This window comes from Sinohyriopsis cumingii, chromosome 15 (genome assembly GCF_028554795.1).
Source record: "Sinohyriopsis cumingii isolate HCF-2022 chromosome 15, ASM2855479v2, whole genome shotgun sequence".
In the NCBI taxonomy this organism is placed as follows: domain Eukaryota; kingdom Metazoa; phylum Mollusca; class Bivalvia; order Unionida; family Unionidae; genus Sinohyriopsis; species Sinohyriopsis cumingii.
In genome coordinates, this window is record NC_142975.1 from 112658542 (window position 1) to 112683059 (window position 24518).

Below are 24518 nucleotides of genomic sequence, written 5' to 3' on the forward strand. Positions count from 1 at the left end.
GTATTTCCCAAAATCATTATGTGTATAACATGTTTCGTATATTTGAGTTTGCATTAAATAGTAGAAAAATACAGAACGTCTTGGTGTATTGCGGTAGAATTCGAATTCAATCCTTAATTGTCTCTTGAAAACTGTTTAGCTTGTTAGTCCAATATGACCGTAATCCTTTTGAGTAAGTAATAGGTTTCCCGTTAATAGTCAGCATACAATGAATCAGCAGTACCTTAGGTAAGTAAACTTGGCCTTATTTAACAGGAGAAGCGTACAGTTTGCAATAAACCTTGCACGGTTATTCCGATCTGCCAACAAGGAAGACAGTTTCTGGTGAGTATTGATGGTTTGGGGCTTTTATTGATTATGAATAAAGTTATCTTGCAATGAAAGTATATATATATATATATATATATATATATATATATATATATATATATATATATATATATATATATATATATATATAGAGAGAGAGAGAGAGAGAGAGAGAGAGAGAGAGAGAGAGATGGCTTATTGACTTTCATTGTCATAGATGATGGGATATGGGATACACAGAAAAGGAATTAAACAGTATTCAACAGGAGGAAACAAAGAATGGAATGAGCTTGGTGGTATATGCTTGCCTTTTGCGACACAAATGTGCACTGATGAAACTAAATGAAGCATGGTCAATGAAATCAAACAGAACCTCTGAAATACTGTTTTATGACTTTTAGTATAAGAGATATGACGTTTTAAAGAAAGGTATTAACTAATGACATGACCATCAAGTACAAGTTTCTTAGTTTTTTGAAATAACGTACAGTCATTATTTACTATGAAATACATGTTAACCTTTAATATAAGCAAACTGGATTTTACGTAATGTTGATTAATTGTTTTAAAAGTATTTGTAAAACAGCTGTTTTAGAAAGTTTTAATGGTAACTCAGACGTGGCAAACAGGCTGTATTCATATCAGTAACATTTGTGGACAAGACGTTATGACTGGGAAAGTGTAAAAGGTTCCAAGTCAGATCATGGAATGGAACTTTATCTGATCCTAGTTTTAATAGTATTCATCACGGTTAAGGTGATATTGACATCAAACGTCAAAATGTATTTAAAAAAGAAACAATAGAACCATCTAGATGAAGGTGTATAATACTTACATAGTGCTTATATGCTTTTTCTTAATGTCGAAAAGTGGCTTGCCTGAACAACAAATTTAGGAGCTTTCTACAGGGACATTTAGTATTAGGATATTAATCATATTGGATTCAGTTGGTTAAGAAGCAATAAACTATAAAATCCATTTATACTCGAAAGGAGACGATGGAACAAGATGTTGATTCGATAATTGGTGTTTGCTTTAATAATTGTATTGTTGATGATTGCAAAATTAATTTGGCTGGTTTTTATTAAAATATGGATGTTTATGGATATGTTCTTATTCCTGATGCACGTAAGTACATAAGCATTTTTTAATATGTTACCTAGCATAAGCTCAGCATAATGCAATAGTTGCTAGGCAACGGATTCAGTCGCGTGTCTTGTAAGTCTTGACCTTGTAATGCGGCTACCTTTTTGTACGCTATCAAATTGAAAGGTTCTGATTTTGAAATGGACATCAGACTTTAAATTATTAAAATAACGTTATTATATGAAAATGTACCAAACTCCTTGTATTTCATCGTCAGAGTTTTCAATTAGTTTGGTTCTTTTATTTATATTTGCATCTAATATTCTCTCTCTTGCTCTCTCTCTCTCTCTCTCTCTCTCTCACACACACACACACACACTTTATCAAGTTTTACAAGGATGATGCTAAGGATAGAGTTCTTTCACTTTTGATTCATAATATGTGATTATGGTCCATCATCCTGGTAAATTACTGTTTCAGTTTAATCTAGACATTTTTTCCCTTCTTTCTGGATGCTGTGTCGCGGACCTCACTGAGGTAAAGGTACGCTTGCACTGTATTGGATAATGGCAAAGCGGATGGGAAGGGAGATGGGAGAGGAAATTAAAAGTACTCTTACTTACAAGTCTCAGAGACGATGGGCCTTTCTTAGGCACCACTGCCTAAGTCTTTTTTTCCCAATTAAACGCTTTCGAAGGGGTGTTTTGGGTCTCTTCATCAAGGGGAAGTTCTGCGGATCATAATACAACTGCATGTAATAGTTCTTCCACCTAAAAACGAATTTAAATGCATAATTTAAGCAGAAATACAATAAAAAGACCCATCAATTGTTAAACTTAAATGTCAAGCAAAGTAGATTTTACATTGGCAACGACCAATATTTCTATTAAATCTGATGCTTGAACGATCATGTTTCATCGAAAATATTGTAAAGTTGGACAGATAATAACGGTAAGATCAAACACTGAATTGTATTCAGCCTATACGATTTTGTAGAAAAGCTTTAGGATACAATTCAGAGGTCCTACAAACTGAATATTTCCCGTTAATTGTTGAGACAAGAGCAGAAGAGAATGATATTATACCGTAAACAACAATTAACACCAACTTAAATCTAATTAATAATATAGCGCACGTGGCCAGGTCAAAAATGTCACAGCGATAAACATTTTAATGGGCAGCTAACTAAAACAGTTAGAAAATGTTTTTGTTGGTGGTGGGGTATCTACTTGGGTCGAGATGTAAGAATTTGTATCTTTAAACAATCCACAACCGTTTTAGATTCAGTAGTTTGTGGCTAACGTATCCTAAAATGTTGTATTGTAGTTGCTGATACACACTATGTAACTGTGTTTTAAACATTACAATAGATCCTTTATTTTCACCATTTTATCTTTAATATTATTCATGTACATCACAAGTTATAATAACTATTAGGATTTATACGTCCGTCTTTCAATCGTGCCGCTTAAGTATCTGGATGAATTGTTTTGAGGCGATCAGATTCGCTATGGTAACAAACAGAAAACACTACCAGTATTATCCATAAATGGATATGCTTGCTTATCGGTTACCACTTATGCTTGCTTAAAAGTCGAGTCCAACTGCAAACAGCATATACCCTGATATGCTGTCGCAGCATGCGCCGGCAGATCAATGTCTGTTTGATTGTTGTACTAGTTAATCATAACAAATTGAACAGACGCAGAGCTACCGGAATGGTTAAGAAGTTGAACTCGACCCATAAGCGAGTATAAACTGTAGGCTGTCAAGTGGATTTTCGAAACAGATTTCTTTGACAGTGAACCGTCAATTGCAGTATAAAATTCCATTTATTAGTCTCGAAAGAATGTAATAAGATGCATGCGTATAAACATTTCCATTTGTATTGGAAAAATCTTGCATCCTTTATTTTATTTTTTGGTTAAGTTTGTATCCTTTCCTGAAAGTGTGTCTTGCATTTATTTTCCTCGTTAAATTTTGTGTCTTCCTTTATATGTTCACACTTCCTTTGTTTATATTTAAAGGAGTTGCATTTTCAGTTTTTGTTTTTTTTATTACGTTTTCATTTTATTTCCTTGTATATTATAATGAACAATAATTAAAACAAACTCACTGTGCTTGATCTAGTTATCACTGACATCCTTTATTACAAAATCACTTCAACTAACTGATGACAGATGTCCATATTTCATCATGCTTTAAAACTAAAGGCCTTGACAACCATGCCTACACATGCTGTACTAACGCTTGCAAAAGACAAACGAATAAATCGATGAACTTATTACTGATAATCCCAAGCCAGATGCACAAACACCTATATAGGCTGCAACTTTTTCTCCATCCATTCTTCCATCCAGTTCAAAACCTTTTATGATGTTTTGTCTATGTTAAACCTCGTTGAAATTCTACAAGTTTAACGAAATTGTGTTTCATTGTGATGTACAGAAAAACGTAACATTTTAACGAGGATCGAAGCCGTGATGATTTTTCAGTCTCATCCGATTTGCTCTGTATAAGTTTTGTAATCTCATCAGCTTCACAAACGGGTACAACCTTACTTTCTCGCCAAATAATAAAGATACCTTTTAACAACTATCGTGCCTTTTTGGACGTCCTAGACCTGACCAGGGCCAATGTGTATCATTTTAGTTTATGTTTATGTAGTGTTATAGATATATATTATCATGTTTTATTATAATCTTCTTGGTTTTTTCCCTCAACATTCAGCCTTGACTAAAACTCCTTTGAACGTTTTCCACTTTTTCTCTTTCTATTGCGTGAAGTTAATTCTCTGGTTATTTTTCAGCCTTAGATTCAATTTGCTTACCTTCCTTTGAAGTTAAAGGAAATTTTGCAATTTAATTCAATATCAATATAATTTGGAAGATATATTAATTACAAGTCATATTTTAATATTACGATAAATAGTGAAATAATTTGATACATAATTGTGTAAAAAGGAACAACAACGTCCAATATGTGAAAAAGACAATAGATGAGAATTGTTGTTGTAGGGTTTAACGCCATTTTTCAGCACACGATAACATGGCGGCCAGCATTAATGGTGGAGGAAGAGCCCGGGAAATCCCCAGAAAGAACCACCGACCCTCGAGAAGCTACTCACATACCAACATTGGCTGAATCCGAGACTCGATCACACGCAGACAGAGGTGAGATGGCAGTGATCCGTATTGGAGAGCGCTTTAGACCACTCGGCCACTCGGGGCCCCCAGCTGAGAATTACAGAACCAGTCAAAATAAATACATGAAAAAGTGATATTGGTATAGCAGGAAGGAAACAAAAGAGTATATTAAAAATAAAGAGATGTATACACTGTTGCAAAAGTTACAGTAATAAATGTTTTCAAAAATAATGAATATTTTAGACTAATAACCAAAAGGATAAATAGAAGCTTTAAAACATAGCATCAAATCAGATACGATACTGAAAATATTTTTGAAACATCGATTGATTTATACAAGATATTTAAATTTTTTACAAAACTTGGTGTCAGTGAATATGATCTTTTACATTTATTATTTCATTCCTTATTCGTCTTTTGACGTATCCTTTTCTGAGTACCATACTAATTGTTTCCATTGATCTTAGACTAGAGAGATTATAGCCAACGAAAACACAAAAGATATCTTTTGAAGAAGAGATAGAAGAGGTCACGAACAAAGTTGAATAATACAAGATTCCGGACTTCCTTATTGGAGGGGATTTTAATTATATTCATTATTCCGTTGTATCGCCATTAATTCCATTCTCATTTATTTCGCTACCAGTTTTCAACACACAATACAGAACTACTCCCTCCTGGCATGAACTTATTCTAAATTTCATCACGCAATTCACAACTATTCCTGTAATAAAACTATTGTAAATTTCATGACACAATACACAATTAATCCTATCATGAAACTATAGTACAAGAACTATGGTTAAAGGCATATATACATTAACGCACAGTATGCGAATGCATTGACAGTACGCGGATGCACCTACACAGTACGCGAATGCATTGAGACAGTACGCAAATGCATTGACACACAGTACATATTTATTTATCAAGCAATATTATTTTGTTTTGACTGTTGAAACAATACCATATATGACTGCTTATAAGTCAAGGAAAACTGCAAACAACAACTGCGTTTATACTCGCTTATACACTGGAGAAGTGTGAACCACTGTACATCTTTGATGATATACGTTTGTTCTTTCTTTTAGCAAGTTCCCAGCTGTAAACGGTTCATCATACCATTTCCACTTTACATTTCTTACAGTTTATTGTTTTAATCTTCTATTCTTTTCAACTTTGTAAATGTCATATGGTTTTCACTCAAATTTTGTTCCAGAATTTGACTCATCTTTGATTGTGCGTTATAGACATTCAAAAGTCTTACATGGCTTCAGAAACCAAAGTCTATGTGTTCTTCCCACGGGAAAAAAAGCATGTAGATCAGCAGTAAAAAAGTTACAACAGGAGAAGGTTATAGCCGTGGATTCTGAAGGCGTTCATCTTGGCAAAAAAGGGCCACTTACACTCATGCAAATTGGGACGATCAACGGAGATGTATACCTCTTTAACGTCATGAAGGATGAAAAGGAACAAGAAAAAAGCTTCTTCAAGTTCACGGGTCTGGACAAAGTTCTTTCATCACCACAGATAGTGAAGATAGAAAAGAAACATACACGGATAAGACTGTAGTACCAAACAAACTATTCGGAAATTAGTTTCGAAAATAGATTGGGTTAAGATCAATAAAAAGCCACGTTCCTTTTAATAATAGTCTTGCCAATAGATACTAAGATTCAATCGCATAAACTAACTATTTGTTATTACGTTTTTGTTTCGCTCTCTTCTATGTCCTGATGAATTCGATTTAGCGAAATTGTGCTGACATTGCACTGTTCTTAATTTGAGACATTTAAAACATACCTTTTCATATTAGTGAAGACGATGATACTTTTTTTTGTTTTGTGATACACCAGACTGTAACACTTCCGATTCCTTGTTAGGAAGGTACTGTCTATTTAGACCTGGAAAAGTGACATGCTTACTAAATGTTTTCATTCATACTCTGCGCATTCTGTAACACCGACACCAATAAAAATTAAGTTTTTACCTTGACAACAATATGTTCAGCGAAGTTTTCCTCAGTTATATATTCAGTTATATATTCACTCAATGAGAACACGTAATTTTTTTACACACACACACAGATATATATATATATATATATATATATATATATATATATATATATATATATATATATATATATATATATATATATATATATATATATATATGTTCTGCATGCAACAAGGAACATTTAAATATCTCTCACATGTGCGATTAGCATCCTGATATTAATTATAGTTATCATCCGGCGTCATGTAACTAAATATATTATTTAGCTGCTAATTATATTTTAGGTTATACATTCCTGTTCTGGAGACAGTGCAGCCCTTTTCCATCAGTTTATCATCAAGCTCGATAACGTCTTTGATACGCAGGTAAATAATAAAATTACCTTTTGAATGCATTACTAAAAGTGGATATAATCTGGCGTAATGGGAGAATGATGAACTTTGGACTCGTGTGTTTAATTTTTTCAACAATCTCCAAGATTAATAGGTCAAATTGAAAAGATGTGGGCTGTTGTTTTCATTTGTTTAGTGGCGTAACTTTTTTAAAGAAAACTAAGTATTGTTGGTACTTGTTGGCATGTCGTCGGCGTGTAATTTGGGTGGTAGGTAGATGGGTAGGTAAGTAAGTAGGTAAGTAGGTAGGTAGGTAGGAAGTAATGTATAATTTCTTTTAAGGTAATATTTCCAGGTCTACAATTCTACCCGATATATTACGTGAAGAAAATGGAATACTCCATACGTAAACTGCATTTGTAAATAAAGTGTTGTCCGGCTTCTACTTTACGAATTTACATCAAGCGATAAGTATAATTATTATATCTACTTCTTCCTCATAGGCGGCACATCTTGTGATTGCGGAACACAAGGGACGCCGACTTCCATACAGACTGAAGCTTGCAGAACTTTGTAGCACTTATTCGAACACAGCGAAAGTTTACGTAGCAAAGGATAACGTGAAGGTTTTTCTTCATACTTCAAATACTCCTTTAGCTATTATTCGAAATGATAATCCTTGCCAAATATTTTTTGTCAGATTTAGTGATACAGTGGTACAAATTTGGGAAAACAATACTAATATACAATGCTAAGAAAATGGGAAACAAGAAATATGTGTACCTTGATGAATATGTTATATGTATGATATGTTTTCTTTTGATGGCTGCAATGTGTTTCGCAGCAAATTACCAAATGTTTGCATAATTCCACAGAGAAATTTGCTTTGTGACCGAAACTTATCTCAACATTGCAATACTACATGTTAAAGGATGCTCTATTCCCTGTTTTCAGTTTTGTTCAATGAGTTTGCATGAAAATTTTTCTTAAGTATAATCTTTAAATCGATATATGTACACTGCATGTATATTCGTGCCAAATTTGAAGTTGATTAGCTCAAAGAGAAAGACAAATTGAACAGCAGAGTTTAAACGTTATTAAGCATTAAATATAACTTGTATGCTAAGAAGAATTAATTCTTTGGCTCAATGCTGCAGGAAACCTTTATTTGTATAAATAAGGCACCATATACATGGTATGATTCCAAATCTGTACGATCTTACTTTGTAATTGTATTGTAGTTAGAGTGGTGCAAGAAAGAAAATGATTACTGGGCAAAGCGACCTTTGACACAGGAAATGATTGACTATGCCAGTGGTCACGTCACTGCACTTATACCAGATGTTTTCGAGAAACAGAAAAGGTAAGATAAGGCTAAACGATGCGTTGCCAACTTATTTTATAACTCTAGAATCTTCAGAAGAAATCATTCCCATAAATATGAGTAGTAAAAATATATACCACAGTACCCAAATCATACATATAGATTGTTAAAAGTGAGAAAACGTTAGCTTGCAGAAAACCATTGGTTACACATACAGTATATCATGGTATATATGAAACAAACTAAACCAATACCTAAACACATATAAAGTGTGCAAAAGAAAATATCTAACGTATCAATTTCACACATGTGAATGAGAGAAAACATACAATTTGTAACACAATTTAACTCATCTGCAACAAAATGTAAATTGCAACCCCCCACCGAAAATTCAGATGAGGCAATAAATTTGAACACTTCTCAAAGGATTAATATGAATATGCATGTGTGCACAAAGGGTTTAAGATCATGAAGGCGTGTTAGCCACTGTAGCTGGTGGGATATGTCTATCTGGTTGTGCTTCTGGAATAGAATGAAGATTTTCCCATGCAATTCGTGCTATAGAAAATGGCATTAATTATGACAAAAGTAACAGTGACATAAAAACTGCACTCATTAGCAAATAAAACACAGTTGATGAAATGAAAAATATAATGATAGGCAATATCAATAATTACCGTGATTCATTTACCATTATTTCAAATTAACATTTCAAAATTGTATACAGAAATTTAAAATGACATCAGAAACAAACAGGTATCTATCACAAAATATGTTGACGGCATTAATAATGTATGAAAGAGGGAAACTACATAAATGTACGTATTAATGTTGAACGGCATCTCAGAACAGATTTGTTAAATGATGACACTTAAGATGAAAGCGAAATCTGATGACCTATAGAAAACCAATTATTCAAACATCAATAGACACATAACCAAGTTAACACCAAAACAATGGCTGCCTATAGAAAACCAGTTATTCAAACATCAATAGACACATAACCAAGTTAACACCAAAACAATGGCTGGCTATAGAAAACCAGTTATTCAAACATCAATAGACACATAACCAAGTTAACACCAAAACAATGGCTGGCTATAGAAAACCAAGTATTCAAACATCAATAGACACATAACCAAGTTAACACCAAAACAATGGCTGGCTATAGAAAACCAGTTATTCAAACATCAATAGACACATAACCAAGTTAACACCAAAACAATGGCTGGCTATAGAAAACCAAGTATTCAAACATCAATAGACACATAACCAAGTTAACACCAAAACAATGGCTGGCTATAGAAAACCAATTATTCAAACATCAATAGACACATAACCATGTTAACACCAAAACAATGGTTGGCTATCGCATAACACTTCATAAAGCACTAGCCACAAAAGAATACTGAAATCATAATCCAGCTATAATTGATGACAGGGATGGATGTTTGCTATTGATTTAACAATAATGCATTTTGGTTTGGTTATTATAACATATCAAATAATTATAAAGATCATTACTGTATTATATAATGATAGAAATGAACGAAAATTAGCTACAATACCTGATGGATCGAATAGCTTGGATATGTACATTAAAGCTATTAAACATGGAATGGCAAGTAAAGACAATGCTGAAAATAATATTGATAGTGAATGCTTAAAACGAACAACAAAGAGTGTTGTTACTATTGACTGTGACACTAAATTTATTGCATTTAGCAGACCAATAGTCATATAAACATAGATTGTATCTGATGGTATTTGTGTTATCTTAGAACCCCAGAAAATGGACATTCATCGCCTTCAACTTAACATAAAGAGATATTGTCTTAGTAACATATATAATCACACCAGATTAATTATTAATAACAATTATAATAACACCAGATTAATTAAAATATGGTCTTTAGATAGTATTATCGATAATCATCACTTGCTAACCTAGCATTTTAATTGTAAATGCATCATAAAGACAACCATACTATCTTTTAAAGAACAATGCAATTTATCTATGGATATTATTTATACCAAATAAACGTTCAAGCGTAAAATTGTTTTGAGGTCACTATCGCCTACCAAGACTTAAACAGTACGATCCATATAAACAGCGTCGTAAGAAAATTGGCCCGTCGAGGAAAAAAAACCTTGTGTTTAGATTGGAAAGTAATATTTTTTCTTCAAATATTGATTATTTTTATTATGCAAACTTTTTACATACTGTTACAGATATACTATTTTAAATCGTATATTCAGCAACATAATAACAATACAAATTTAATAATTTGATATAATTCTTTCTGTGAGGACTTGAATTGTCAACTTAAACGTTTTCTTACGTGGAGGCTGTAAGCAGCAGGGAAGTTTAACAGACCTTCGTGTACAGACCAAATAAAGCTTCCTACGAGAACTTTCTCCGTAGAAGCCTCAGAATTCAAAAATAAAGCCTTCTACGGAAGCTAATTTTCATGCATTTCAGACCGGATGCATCGGTTGGTCGCGCCGTGTGTGTTAGTAAATATAGCGTTCGAGACAGGAAAAATAAATGTCAGGGAATAATTTTTGTTTTTTGTTGCATGGTGGGGCTGCATTTTCATGAATAAATTTGATCGAGACCAATTCGATACCGACTGCGTGGATCATGAAGATTTATCGTAATAAAACCTTGCGGCGTTGCCTGAGCGCGGCTGAACAAATTCTTAAACTTATTTATATCCATGTCGCCGTTGCACCAGGTCTGATGGATATTTCTCAGCGTGTGCGTGTCTACGCCATTGAACACCGATAAAATATTGCAATTGTCCCTGATCACCTTTGGAATCTGCGTATATCTCTGTGTTACGTAAATAACATCGGTGTTCTTGTGTCTGCCACGCGAGAATATCCTAGCCGGATTGGTCTGCTTGTCCAGCATAACGTCATCGAAAACAACGAGATTATTAATATCGCCGTCCAAATTCTCCACGGATGGAGCTTCATTTATGTCTGTGATAAATTCGATTGTGCCTTCGTCGGTATTGTCGCTAAATTCCTTTAACACTTGATAACAACGTTGATCGTCCACGGATGGTGCAACCAAATACAACTTATCCCATTTCAGCCATCGCATGATCAAATTCAATAACAATTGCGTCTTACCAATCCCGACGGGCCGATGATTATCATTCTAATCGAATTCGGTAATACCGCATGGTGTTTTATCTGCTCGCGTCGCTTCGTGGCTGAAAAATCAATTACATTCATGTTACTAGAATACATGGATCTATATTGTGTTAAGTGTCGCACACACACAGCTACGATAAATCCAACCGAAATCGTTACACGCAATAACAGAAACGCAATTGCAGGAGAATGCGAAGTTTGTAAGACACGCAAGTTCAGATTTGTAAAAAAAAAAAAAATAGAAGAACCGGAGGAGATATCGCAGCCTCCTTGACAAATCTACCTGGGACCCCCTGGGCAAAATATCCCGGAGAAAAGCATCTGCCAGGGTATAATTATTGTGGACCCGGAACGAGGCTCGATATCAGACTTGACGATAATAACCAACCATTTCAGGGTGAAAATCCAGTAAACGCAATCGATAAAGCTTGTTACTACCATGATCTCTTATCGCAGCGGAGATTTACAACAAAGACATCTCGCTGATATCAAGCTAATTCACGCACTAGACGCGATTCCTAATAAAAGTTTCAAAGAGAAATTGGCATCCTGGTTGATAAAAGGCGCGATGAAAGGTAAATTAGTATTCGGTGCTGGTAAATAATATGGAACAAATATATTATTCTCCGCGAGGATTCTGGCGAGGAAAATCAGCGATTGCCAAACTCGCTAAAGCCGCTAAAGTAAAACAATCCGTCGCTGAATCGTGGCTATCAAAACAGGCAATCTGGCAAATATATCTCCCTCCGCCCAAGAAAATACCGTACGCGAGTTTCACCGTCAGCGTCCCCAATGAGGTCCATCAAGCGGATCTGATGTTTCTTCCTCACGATACCGTCGACGGAGTCACATATAAATACGTTTTGACCATCATTGATATCGCTAGTAGGTATAAAGAAGCCGAGCCATTATCGAATAAAACAGCAACGGAGATCGCTAAGGCGTTTAGCGAAATTTATTCCCGATCCCCGTTAACATGGCCAAATCTTCTCCAGGTTGATCCAGGTCGAGAATTTCTTGGCGCGGTTACTTCATTGATGAAAAAAAATAATGTGAAAATCCGACGCGGTATCGTAGGTGTTCATCACAATCAAGCTATCGTCGAAAGATTCAATAAAACGCTTGCAGAACGATTATTCGGATACCAATACGCGCGTGAATTTATTCAGGATAATCGATCTCACGATTGGGTATCAAGATTGCCTCATGTAATTAACGCACTGAATAACGAAGTAACTCGAACGATAGCAATGAAACCCGCAATTGCAATTACAAAATCGAAAATACCCCTAAAGCGAGATTCCACAATTCAGCCTGTACTAGGTAGCGTCACAGTCAGATATTTATATAAGGAAGGCGAGGCTGAAGGAGGCAGAAAAAGAGCAACCGATCCAACCTGGAGTGTCACAACTCACAAAATATCCGCCGTAACAAGATCGTCAGGAAGACCAGCTATTTATATCCTAGATTCGTTAGCGCCTCAACGCGGATTTACCAAAGAAGAATTACAGATAGTACCCGAAGATACTCAATTACCACCAGCGTCACTAATGTAGTTTACTCGAATTCGTCCTAGCTGAGATAATTTTCTTACTCTCGACACGGCTAAATATACCAAATTTGACCAAGAAATTCTATCATCGACGATCCAAACTTGACCATCTACGGTTAATCCTTGTGACGAGTGTATCGTTGTTGCGTATCCTAATTTTCACGGTGATTTTTCTGCATTTATCGCGTCATTGACAAGATTAATATCAACAAAGATAATATCATTTAGGACCAAGTTTTTTTCTTTTCCGCATGGCAAAGTAATATTAATATTTTGTCGTCGGGTATTAGCGGGCCTATAGCATAACGGTACCTGCAACGTTGGAAATTTCTCGCAATGCAGCTTGAACAGCATTTCCTGAATAATATCACGAATAATTTTTCTGCTAGCAACGATCAAATGATCGGGACGCCACAAATTTAGAAAATCGTTCATCGGAGTTTCGTCGATTATTTTCCTCATGACGTCACACTGAATCTTGTTAGGTTGTAATCAAATCAATTTCTTAAATTCGGTTAACAAAATATCAGTCGATCTATAATCAGCGTCGATTTCTTCATAATAGTCAACGAAGTTTCTGAGCCATTCATGAGGCGATTCGCCATCAATAGGATTAGGTTGGCCGTGATCTCCGCACATTATTACGGCGGTATTTTTCCCTTCCAGCCAAGCTAATATCGATTTTAGTATATCTAAATTTACTGTGCAAATTTCATCGAATATAATAATCTTGTTGACATATTTGTTTCCCATGCGTGCCGATTCCCATCATCCACCGCTGTATTTGAAATAACTGTGATACGTGCAAGAACCAACGCCACGTTGTTTTATTTCTCGCGCTAATCTGTGAGTCGGAGTCAACACAGTCAGAATTTGCAAATAAGTTTATTGCTCGCGTTGTTTTACCGCTACCACCAGGTCCATTTAGGTAAACGAATTTGCTGCGTGAAATTGGGTCAAATGCAGAAGATTCCAGAATCGAAGATTCTCCAAATTTATCTCGATGAAATCCATCGCGATCTTCAACATCAGCGTCTTCACAATAATCTAGGATATCTTCGTTTTTTATCCTCCATGTTCCCCATGAACTACCATCGGTGATTAAATTTTCCAACTTGTCCTGATATTTTTTATCGATATAAAACGAATCCGTCGCGACCCTTACCGCGATATCAGAAAATTTGTTTATCATCGACAGCAAATTTATACTAACATAGGCGAGCATCGATGATCGTAGATGCGTATATTGCGCTGATTCTCCGTCAAGGTAACTAATCACGGTACCTAACTTTACTCCATCAATAATAATATTCTCTCTATTGCAAAATATTCCTCGTGATACCGTATCGGCGATTATAAAATCCATCTCGGCGTCGTTGATAAATAATCTAGCGTGCCAGTGTTTGTGATCAACGGATCCGCCTTGAGTAAATTTACCAATTATTTTTCTTCCTATATCTTTCGCGTTGTCACAGTCCGTCGGCAACCACACATCGGTCTGTTTTCTGTAGGATATAATCGCCTCGCTCACCGTCAACGATACTAACATCGACGAATCTAGCATATATCTCAATAATACCGTAGGAACCCAACGACGCTGAGATAAATGCCTACCAAACCAAATGTAGCAAATTTTATGTAAATTTTTAGCAAACTCGAACGACGTAACACAAGCGAATCCGGTCATGACAAAATCAGGCAACGGTCCGTTAATTGCTACTCTTGTCATCTCGCTGGTAGGATGGCCGAATTTAGCAAAATAATCTGCCCAATCGCCATATCCAAGAAAACTTCCAGGATAACACGCGCTCATGTCAACGGAAATCATATCTTCGAAATCGTACTTGGTATTCCACAATCCGCCATGGCCGTATTCGATACAACTAAGTTGAATATCAGCGAGATATTCATTCCTCGTAGGCTTCCATGAGTTTTTTTCTCTAGCGGCATGAGCGGCAACAGACGGAACTGTAAAGCAATTCGTTAGTAACTGATCGGGATTCGACGAATATTTCACCGCGAGTTTTCTCATCGACTCGTGTAATATCTCATCCCGGTAAATATCACCGCATGGCAAAATAAACTGATCGTATCTTTCTTCGCTCGAAAACAACCATATCGATATTGGATCAGACGCGCCTAATTTTTTGATAAATTTGAACATGGAATCGGAATTATCTTTCGCGGTGTCAACGGGATAAAATTTAACAATACGATCCCGCGGAAATATCATTACCGACTGCGACCACGCATGAGAATTGTGATCGACAATCTCGATTGGTGCTCCTCGAGATCTGTACGGCGACGAGTATAATATTTCTCCCGATAACGTTTTCACCGTGATTGGAAATTTAAGTTTCTTGCTCAACACAGCTAGATCATCCACCGATGCACCATCAGCGACAGTCTTCGCCCACGCATTAATTTTATCCAACCTCAACTGGATCAAACCAGATCCACGTCGAGCGTTTTTCATATGTTCGATAACACGCTCAGCCACGCAATTTATCATCGGCGATTCTTTCATCGCAGGTAGATTTTTCACATCCGTATTAATATTTAGCCGATAAATTCCATAAACGACTGCACTAGATGGATATGCCCTAGCATAATAAGGACCATCGATTCCCAATAACAATCCGGGCTTAGAATTCTTATCGAGAATAACGTTTTTCTTACCACCGCGCACAGGATCTCGCTTATCGCGAATAATCCAGGTATCATCAGGCATTTGTGCGATAAATTTTATTCCAAAGATAAATCGCTCTTCTTTGTGTTCGGTTTTTATGTGCTCGATTATTTTCTTAGCTCGCTCCAGGTTCATCGTGGCATCGATAGAATTTGTTTTCCAAGTCGACCAAGTGTGAATCGCTCCATCATCGAAGAACTCTTTCTTGGCCCGATCAACTTCAGGTATAATATATTCTGCCTCATCAAGATCAAATGCATCCATAATTATATTTTAGACAAATGTTTAAATTATAATGAATCAATGCAAGTGGATACTAATCGGCTCAACAAAATTCTGTGACAAATCCTGCAGAGGCGATTATTGCGGCGCTCATATACACGCGATTCGACGTGGTAGTAAAGGACCACAGCGATATTTAGTTTGTCAAGTTGGCACGCGAGGAAAAACTCGGTTGTGTTTGGCCTGCGGAGGAAAGAATTATCGGGAATTGCGGCGATATTATGAAAAAAGATCCTCGTCGGTGATAACATGTGAAGAAGATTATATTAATCGATTCAAGGCAAATAACGATTTAGACATATAATTATTATATAATGAACTTGAAATCAGTGATTCCAGAAACAACAATGACATGCGAGTTTAAATCTCATCCAACGATCGAGGGATACGAGGCGTCATCGGATGGTGTTGTCAGACATATCAAAACGAAGAAACATGTTGGTTGAGTTGGCAATTCGGGTTATTTGATATGTACCTTCAGCGGGGGTAGAAAAGGAAGATACACAAATTATACCCTTCATAGATTTGTGTTCGAGTGTTTTCACGGACCCATCAAGAATAATTTGGTAATCGACCATATTGACGGAAATAAACTTAACAACAAACTGTCCAATCTTCGCGCGGTAACTCAGAGTGAAAATTGCATATCCGGCAATACCGGCCGCGGATATCGACCAGCTAAGGGGGTTAAATCAATAAATAAAGAAACAAATGAAGAAATCATATTCACATCGATGAATGCCGCTGCAAGGTACTTTGGTATTCACATGGTCTCGGTGCGACGTGCAACAGAAAAAATAACGCGACATTTTCCTATCGATTTGGTGAATGGATCGAGTTTTCTTATATTCCGATAATTTCAGACTAAAAATAAGGAATCGGAGATTCTTCAGGATTTTCTAAAAATTAATTAAATATTACAAATTTGTATAATGAACGAGAAGAATATAAATAACATCATCGAGGCCATCGAGGATTTAAAAAATAAAAATGTAAATTTATCCTCAGATTTGGACACAGGTAAAATCCGGTCCGAATTTGAGACGATCGTCCAAGGAAAACTCGAATACAGATACACGCTACCGTCAGAATACAAATTTATAAAGAAAATCCAGATTGCGATGTACCAATCTCTTGCGACTGTCAGCGATGATCAAATCGAGGATTTTGTTAAATTATCGACGCTGGTAGAAAAAGTTAGATCGAGTTTATCAGACGAATATGAATCGAGAAAAATTACCAGCTCGCGCGTCAGGCAGCTAAAAAAGCTGGTCGATGAAAGTAAAATTAGCGTCAAAGATTCTTAAGATTCTTAAAAATCTTTGATTTTCATTCTTGCCACAAAAAAAAAACAAAATTTCAAGAATCTTCGATTCCAATTCTAATTTTTATTATTTTTTTTATTCATTTTACTGAAATTGTACAATTTTCTTATTTCTGACTACCATTTACCCCATCAAATTTACGAAATTATATAAATTACACAATTTGACGGGTATTTACCCCATCAAAAACATAAAATTACACAAATTTCTTAATTTCCCTGATTTTTATTATTTTTTTTGTTATTTACTAAATTAATTTATTTACTGAAATTGTACAATTTTCTTAATTTTGACGGGTATTTACCCCATCAAAAACATAAAATTATATAAATTGCACAATCTGACGGGTATTTACCCCAACAGATTTACGAAATTATATAAATTACTCAATTTGACGGGTATTTACCCCATCAAAATTAAAAATTTTTTACTAATTTTGAAAAATTTCCTGGTTTTTATTTATTTTTTTGGCCATTTTTCTTTGGCGGAAAGATTACGATCTCACCAGCAAGTTGATACTCAGCGTTTCTTTGCGTATATCAAGTAAATTTCCGTTTTGATCCGTCAGTTTGAAATTTATCTTCGATAATAATCGATTGTGACATCGCAGATAAAACGGATTTACTGGCTCTTTTATTATCAAAAAACCCGGAGAGGCGCTAGGTGAAAACGAATATAAGATAAATCCCTGCTGTGCCTGCTCTGACACAGACGAATCCACGTTGTAGCTACCTTCGACGACATCCGCGTGAAGATAAATCGCGATAACTTCCGTTATGTTAACGATACCCGGCGAGATATGCCGCCCTTGCCCGGCAGGATCATTATCGTGTTTGAGAATCGATTCTGATTGTATTTTTTTAGTCCACGCAGCATGTAATTTCGGAAATAAATCATCGATGGTATCAGTGACGGATTTTCTCATTTTATCAACATCATAATCGGGAAATTTGAAATTTGGTAGCGTTTCCTCGGTTAATCCAAATACTCTCATGAATTTTTGTTTTTCTCCTGAATTTCTGATCAACTCGAATTTGCTAATAGGAAGAACATAATCGGCAATTGATATATCGTCGATTATCGCCCGAATGAACATGTCGTGATAATATTCAACATCATTCGCGAGTTGATTTAAAATCTTCACGCGTTCGATAATTTCGCTACATGAACCTGATTTATTTAAGATGCATTCATGAAAGGATTCCCGCAATAAATTTAATTGTAATTTATGTTCTTGAATAAATTCGTCGAGGGTTCTTCTTATCAAGATACCGTCTATGGGGAATATTGTCCTGTTAATATTGGTAGCGTCGAAGATTTTCACACCGGGGGGAATTTTAGGAAGAGGCAACCACGAGAGAATTCTTTCGTCCCTAAAAGTAAAAGCGAACATTACCAGGTTAAATTTGTTGTTGTTCATGAGATTAATGGCGCTGTGGATTATAGGTTTATGTCTGATATCTCCGTACCATCCTTCGTCGGTGGTAAAATCTGATTTTTTTGGCTCCGGTACCTCTGGAGGAGCTTCTTCGTGCCAACCTGGAATAATAAAATCTGGTTTTTCTGGTTTTGCCAGAGGTGGGTTTTCAGGCCAACCTAGCACTGTCCTAATCGATGATTGGTAAATATCGACGATATATGGCGATTTTACCTCGATTATCGATGACAGCGTTGGTTCGTGTGCTAATATTTTTATTCCTGGTGTAGCATCGCCGGTTATATTCGATATTCTACTGGTAAGTTCCTTGTCGATTTGCTCAATTTCGTAACTGCCTGTTGGTATGCCAACGACGATCCAATCGGGAGTTCCATCGGGGCGGTTTTTATTGGCAAAAACAAGCGAATTATTCGATGATAATCTACCAAATGATTTCGATCTAACATTGGGCCAGCTGTTATAGACGCGTAACTGTGACAGCGCAATTTCCTTGACGCTAATTGGTATTGGAAAATCGATACTAAATTCTGGCCTGGTTGAGCTTGCCGATATCAGCGTTGTTATCGGCGGTGTCGTGTTTGTCACGATTTGAGTTAGTTCGGACATTATTGATATTCATTTGTTCAATCTCGGAGTAGATATTTACCATCACAGAAAATTCTCGATCGGATATAACGCTGTCGTTGAGACTCTCAGAAAGCAACGACGATAATTTCGAATACGCCTCGTTGACCTGGGATAGTTTACTCGTGTACAAGGACAATTTTTCATTTGTACATGAGGATATTTTTTTGCGATGATATTGAGAACACCGGCGATTGTTGTTGTCGACGAGATTATTATCGTTGCTACGATTGGCGCGATTGTTGTCACCGCGGATAAGATTATTCCTGCGCCGGCGATTATTGCACTTACCGCGTACACAGCAACATCGATGGCAATTAATCTGCGTTGATATTTTCTTATTTTTACCTGATACTCGTCGAGGAGCTTTTTTAACGAATCCTGCCATGAACGCGCCTGATTGTATCGGTAGTCCGATGCAGTCATTTATTAGTTAGGTTATCTAACCAATTGCGTGTATTCCGGATAAATATTCGAAAATTGCATGACAATTGTCCAACATCACGGTTCTAATTGGTGGTTCTAGCCTAAAGGTTTTCGTTTTATTTTTAAATATGGTCATAACAAAAAACCCAGGATAATATTCACGAAAATCATAACCATCGTCTATTGTTACATTGAATTTTGTCATCAAGGAGATAATATATACTCGATATACGCCAGTAATTGGCGAGGTAAAGCTAAATGTGTTATTCTCAGGTGTCCATGTAATATATTGTATTTTTACCACAAATGGCACATGGCAAGAAATATTTTCTGTTTCTACCTCCGCTGGTATCGAAATACGTGCTAATCTTCCAAGATTCATTGACGATATTTTTGTGTTAATATCGCTAATTTTTGTAGTTGCATCGAGAAGTTTCGCATTCAAATCTCGAATTTCTCCGTCGTACACAGATGTATCGACTTTTTGACGCGCCAATTCACGCACCACGTTAATTTCATCGTTAATTTTGGCAATATCCTCGTTGATTTTTTTCGTTTTCTCGCTGAGATCATCGTATGATGTTTTATCGCTTTTCTGACTCATTACGATATTTATTTCGGTAACATCGGCAAGAATATTAGTAATATCCTCGTTGATTTTTCTTACTCTCTCGTTGAGATCGTCATGCGATGATTGATCGGCTTTTTTCTTTGCTAGCTCGTTTGCGGTGGTGGAGATATTATCAATAGATGTTTTTATGTCCTCGTCAATTTGTTTGCTAAATTTAGCTAAGGCATCGTCGAGTTTTTTAAGATCGTTATTTAGCCTGTTAAGTCTCTTTGTCAATCTGTCCTGAAGATCGTCGTATAATGTTTTATCGGCCTTCAGAAGCAACGTTGCTGATAGCTCGTTGTCTTTTTTTTCCACATCAGCGATATTGGCCTTCAGTGGCAACTTCGCTACAATATCGGCGATATCAGCGATGGATTTTGATACCGAATCTGACAGGCTAGTAAATTGATTAATGCGATCGTTATATTCGTCCCGCTTGATTATATCAGTTATTTTCACGTTGCTTGTTTGTAATCTTCCTTCGCGGCTCTGAAAAACAGCAACTTCGCCAGGATCTACTTCTGACAGCGACAGAAGATTATTAATATCATCTCTGGTGGCGAATTTTGATGTATCAACGTCGTCTACCTCCTTCTTCCTGTAGAGAGATCTACCGTAAATATCAACCATGATATTTATCTACGGCGTATTTAAATACGATCCTATGATACGGGTCGGATGATTTTGAAATTGCATCAAGGACATTAATTGATTCAGGACCGCATATCGGTGGATCCATTAACGTCTGCGTTGGAAGTGTCGAATACCAAATTGGAATATTTAACTTTGACACGTAATCGATAAATTCTTTTGGTGGAGCTAGTCCGTACGAGTCAAAGTAAACAACTTCGCGAGGATTAATCGCGTAGGCGACCCAATGTGTGCCAGGACCGGTATTTGAATCGAGATTTATTATTCCTGTCTCGGTGGGGTTTGGTTTTTCTGGTAGTTGATCCCGCATAAATACGCCTCTGAAAAATTTTATTTTTTTATTTTTTGCTTCGTTGAATAAATCTAAATTTGAATAGGCCGTGCTAATCTTAGGCCGGATCCGTATGGGGGGCGTCTTAGATAAAGGCCGCTTCCCTTTTTTTTACCATATCGCCCTCCCATTACTTTGTGTACTAGTTTGTCGCCTACAGCTCCGGCCGCACCTAATCCTATCGCTTTTGCAATTGCCGGAAGAGCCCCGGATAATAATCCAGGAATAGCAGCTAGGAAAGGGAAAATTCCGCCCGTTTTGACCATGTCTCTGATGGCACCTATACTAAGATTCACATGAACGCCGGAATTCGCTGATTTGGCTTTGGTGAAACGTTCACGTTGATTCTTAGATAGCGACAGTTTGTTAGGCCCGCCCTGAATTTGATCATTTTTCAGGGTTAATTTCACACCGCATCGCTTTGCTGTTGCTGTTTGGAGTTTTTTCATCTGACCCGGGGTCAGAGTTACGCTGACGTGTTCGTATGGCATATTAATAATCGTTTAATCTAAATTTAGAAATCTTAAAATCTTCGATTTTAAAGTTACATTTTCTCGACAGGAGCGTCGATGACTCTCATTCTGCCACTAATTCCTTCTAGAATCATTGTTCTATCGCTGAGAATCACCGCGATTGCTTTATATAAATTATTTCCCGTGCGAATTCTGGCTTTGAAATGGATATCGACAACAGATTGTTTTACCAGATCGAGATGCTCCAGGGAAAAATAGTAGATCGGATAAAGTTTATTAAAATCTAGCTGCGATATTTGCAATCCGGTATCGATATTTTGATCACGACCCATGAAACTTAGCAAGCGATGATACGCGCGAGCTGTCGAATAATTTTCAAAATTAATTGATATTTCCTCGGATGGTTCTTGTTGGCCATTTACTCTTAGAGACACATTTGTTGCGTGTATACTATCAAATATCATGTGGCTGTACCTTTGATGATATCTTCGCGTGTGCAAAAAAGCGATAAAGATATGCCTAGGTGCAGAGGTACCCTGCTGCGATGCAATACGCCAAGTAAAATCACCATCAATATCGGTATTTGTGGAATCTGTTGTTGTTGTCAGCCATGACATGACAGATTTACCGCCTTGGTTCATAAATGACAATAATTTTTCTTCTTCGATTATTGATGGGGTTATCGCTGGCATCCACAAGGTAAATTTGAGTAATTTTACCTGGCCGCCATTATTCGCGGCATCATTGGCATCTATCAAACCAGTAGCGGGATTAATAGTAACTTCTCGCCAGATAGCATCATCGCTATTTCCTTTTCTGACAAATGTTACGGTGTGTTTCGCTCCGTAGATAATTTTCCTGAAATGCCTGCAAAATCCGAATATATGGGATAACGGAATAGCACAAGAGAATCTTTTGCGACCTCCTTCTAGCATGAGTTTTCGCGTGGTAAATCCGAGATTATAATCAGGATTAGTATTAATAATCATATCTTCGACATTTGCTTGACCAGGATTAGGAGCGGCGCGATCGTTGGGTTGTCTAACGATAAACGGCCTATTATCGGGATGATCAGAATTGTCTTTGGCAAACATCATACTAGGGCCAGCTGATCTAGTAAAATCATCCGAGTATCTGGCTAGGCCTATTATCGTCGTTGCCAAATCAACATCATTGGTAATTGACTCAATTTCTCTTCCGTCGATCATGTAAGTAGCGTTCTTGAATAATGCCATAATGCCGTTGTTAACAAATCCAACTCTAAAATTTGCTCCATAGGCGGTATTATCCGTTTTAATAACTTCCCCAACAACTTCGATATACGCCTCAGATGGGAGAAAATATCTTGTTGTATCGTGAACTTGAATTTCCAAGCGATTATTTGTATTTGGTTCAACTGCGTCGTATGAGAAATACTGGAAATCACGCACGGATGTGTCTCTACCTACAGGCTCGTCCATGTCGAACACTTCGTTTGACACTTGTGCGAACATTTATTAATAAGAATTTCATCTAAAACGAAGACCGCTACCTGATATAAAACTTGTGTTTGCGACTTCCTGTACTAGATCATTTATTTTTTTATTTGCTGCGTCGTTTATAACTTTACTGACATCAGCGGGCATTTCGCTGGTGCTAGGTAATTTGACAGGCTGCTTTTTTTTGCGCATTAAGTTTGATATTTTGCTTTTGACAACATTGAAGCCTTTACTGGCTAAATTACCAATACCAGAGATGACAGTCTCGCCAATTTTTCCTATTGCTTTTGATGCAATTTGCTTAGCTGCAGGTCCGATTTTAGGGACTACTCGCGTGACAAGGCTTCCAACGATATCACCTAATCCGTTACCGTGAATATATTTGTATACGGGCAATCGAGAGTTAACTATGCGGACCTGTCTAGGTCTGCGTTGATGTTTGTGAACAATCATGTTATTTCAATTGTGTTGTTTTAATCGATGAGTTCGTCAACGAGCTCCTTGTAAATATGAGAATCAATAACACCACCGCGAAATAATCGCTGGCAAATATCTGAGGCCTCGTTGATTATTTCATGAGAGTTATTTCCGGCTCGTTTTCCTCCTATTAATATTTCAAGGCGAGATACATCGTTGACGACGCTGTCAGGGCAAACGGTATATCCGCTTCCTATTTTAGGATCTTGCGGCGGTGGCGTACCTGGTCTAGGTTCAGGATCTCCCCATGTTATCCCGCTAGGATGTTGTAGTGATGATCTTTTTCCAATTAGTTCTTGATATTCATCGAGCTCCTTTTTAAAATTTGAATATCCGATATCGTATAAATTCATCGGCTTTCCCAAACTACCAAAATAAATTAAATGCGGCCATGTTCCTGGTCCAAACGAATCAACAAATTCTTTTTTCAAGTAATATCTTTTATTCGCTGAACTATAATCCGCAGCGGCATCTAATCGTATAGCATCATCTTCGAGCTCATCGATATGGTCTTCTCTCAAATAAATATTAGCAGGTTTAGTATAATCAACTTTTCCTCTTAAATGAGATTCAACTTCTTCCTCAGTTGTTCGAACTCCCTCGCTCGCAGGTCGTTTATAGTCGCTTGGTTGAACTATTGGTTCCTGGTCGCTCTTATCTTTTTTCTTTGGTTTTTTCTTTTTTTCCTGAGGTCGACTTCTTTCTTTTGGTCTTGCCCCTAATTCCTGTGGTTGAAATTCTTCTTTCAATTCCTGTGGTCGAAATTCAAACTCCTGTG

The 24518-nt window shown here is 36.7% G+C and overlaps 1 protein-coding gene across 1 annotated transcript in view; it reads left to right on the forward strand.

The window, feature by feature from the left end:
- Nucleotides 1–529: 529 nt before the first annotated feature.
- The window catches only part of LOC149782504 (uncharacterized), a 44674-nt gene continuing 20685 nt past the window's right edge, over nt 530–24518 (forward strand). The window contains exons 1-5 of the mRNA XM_089935148.1: nt 530–605; nt 5761–6078; nt 6843–6925; nt 7396–7518; nt 8134–8255. Of these exons, the coding sequence (XP_089791274.1) occupies nt 530–605; nt 5761–6078; nt 6843–6925; nt 7396–7518; nt 8134–8255 (722 nt within the window). The remainder of the gene's footprint in view (nt 606–5760; nt 6079–6842; nt 6926–7395; nt 7519–8133; nt 8256–24518) is intronic.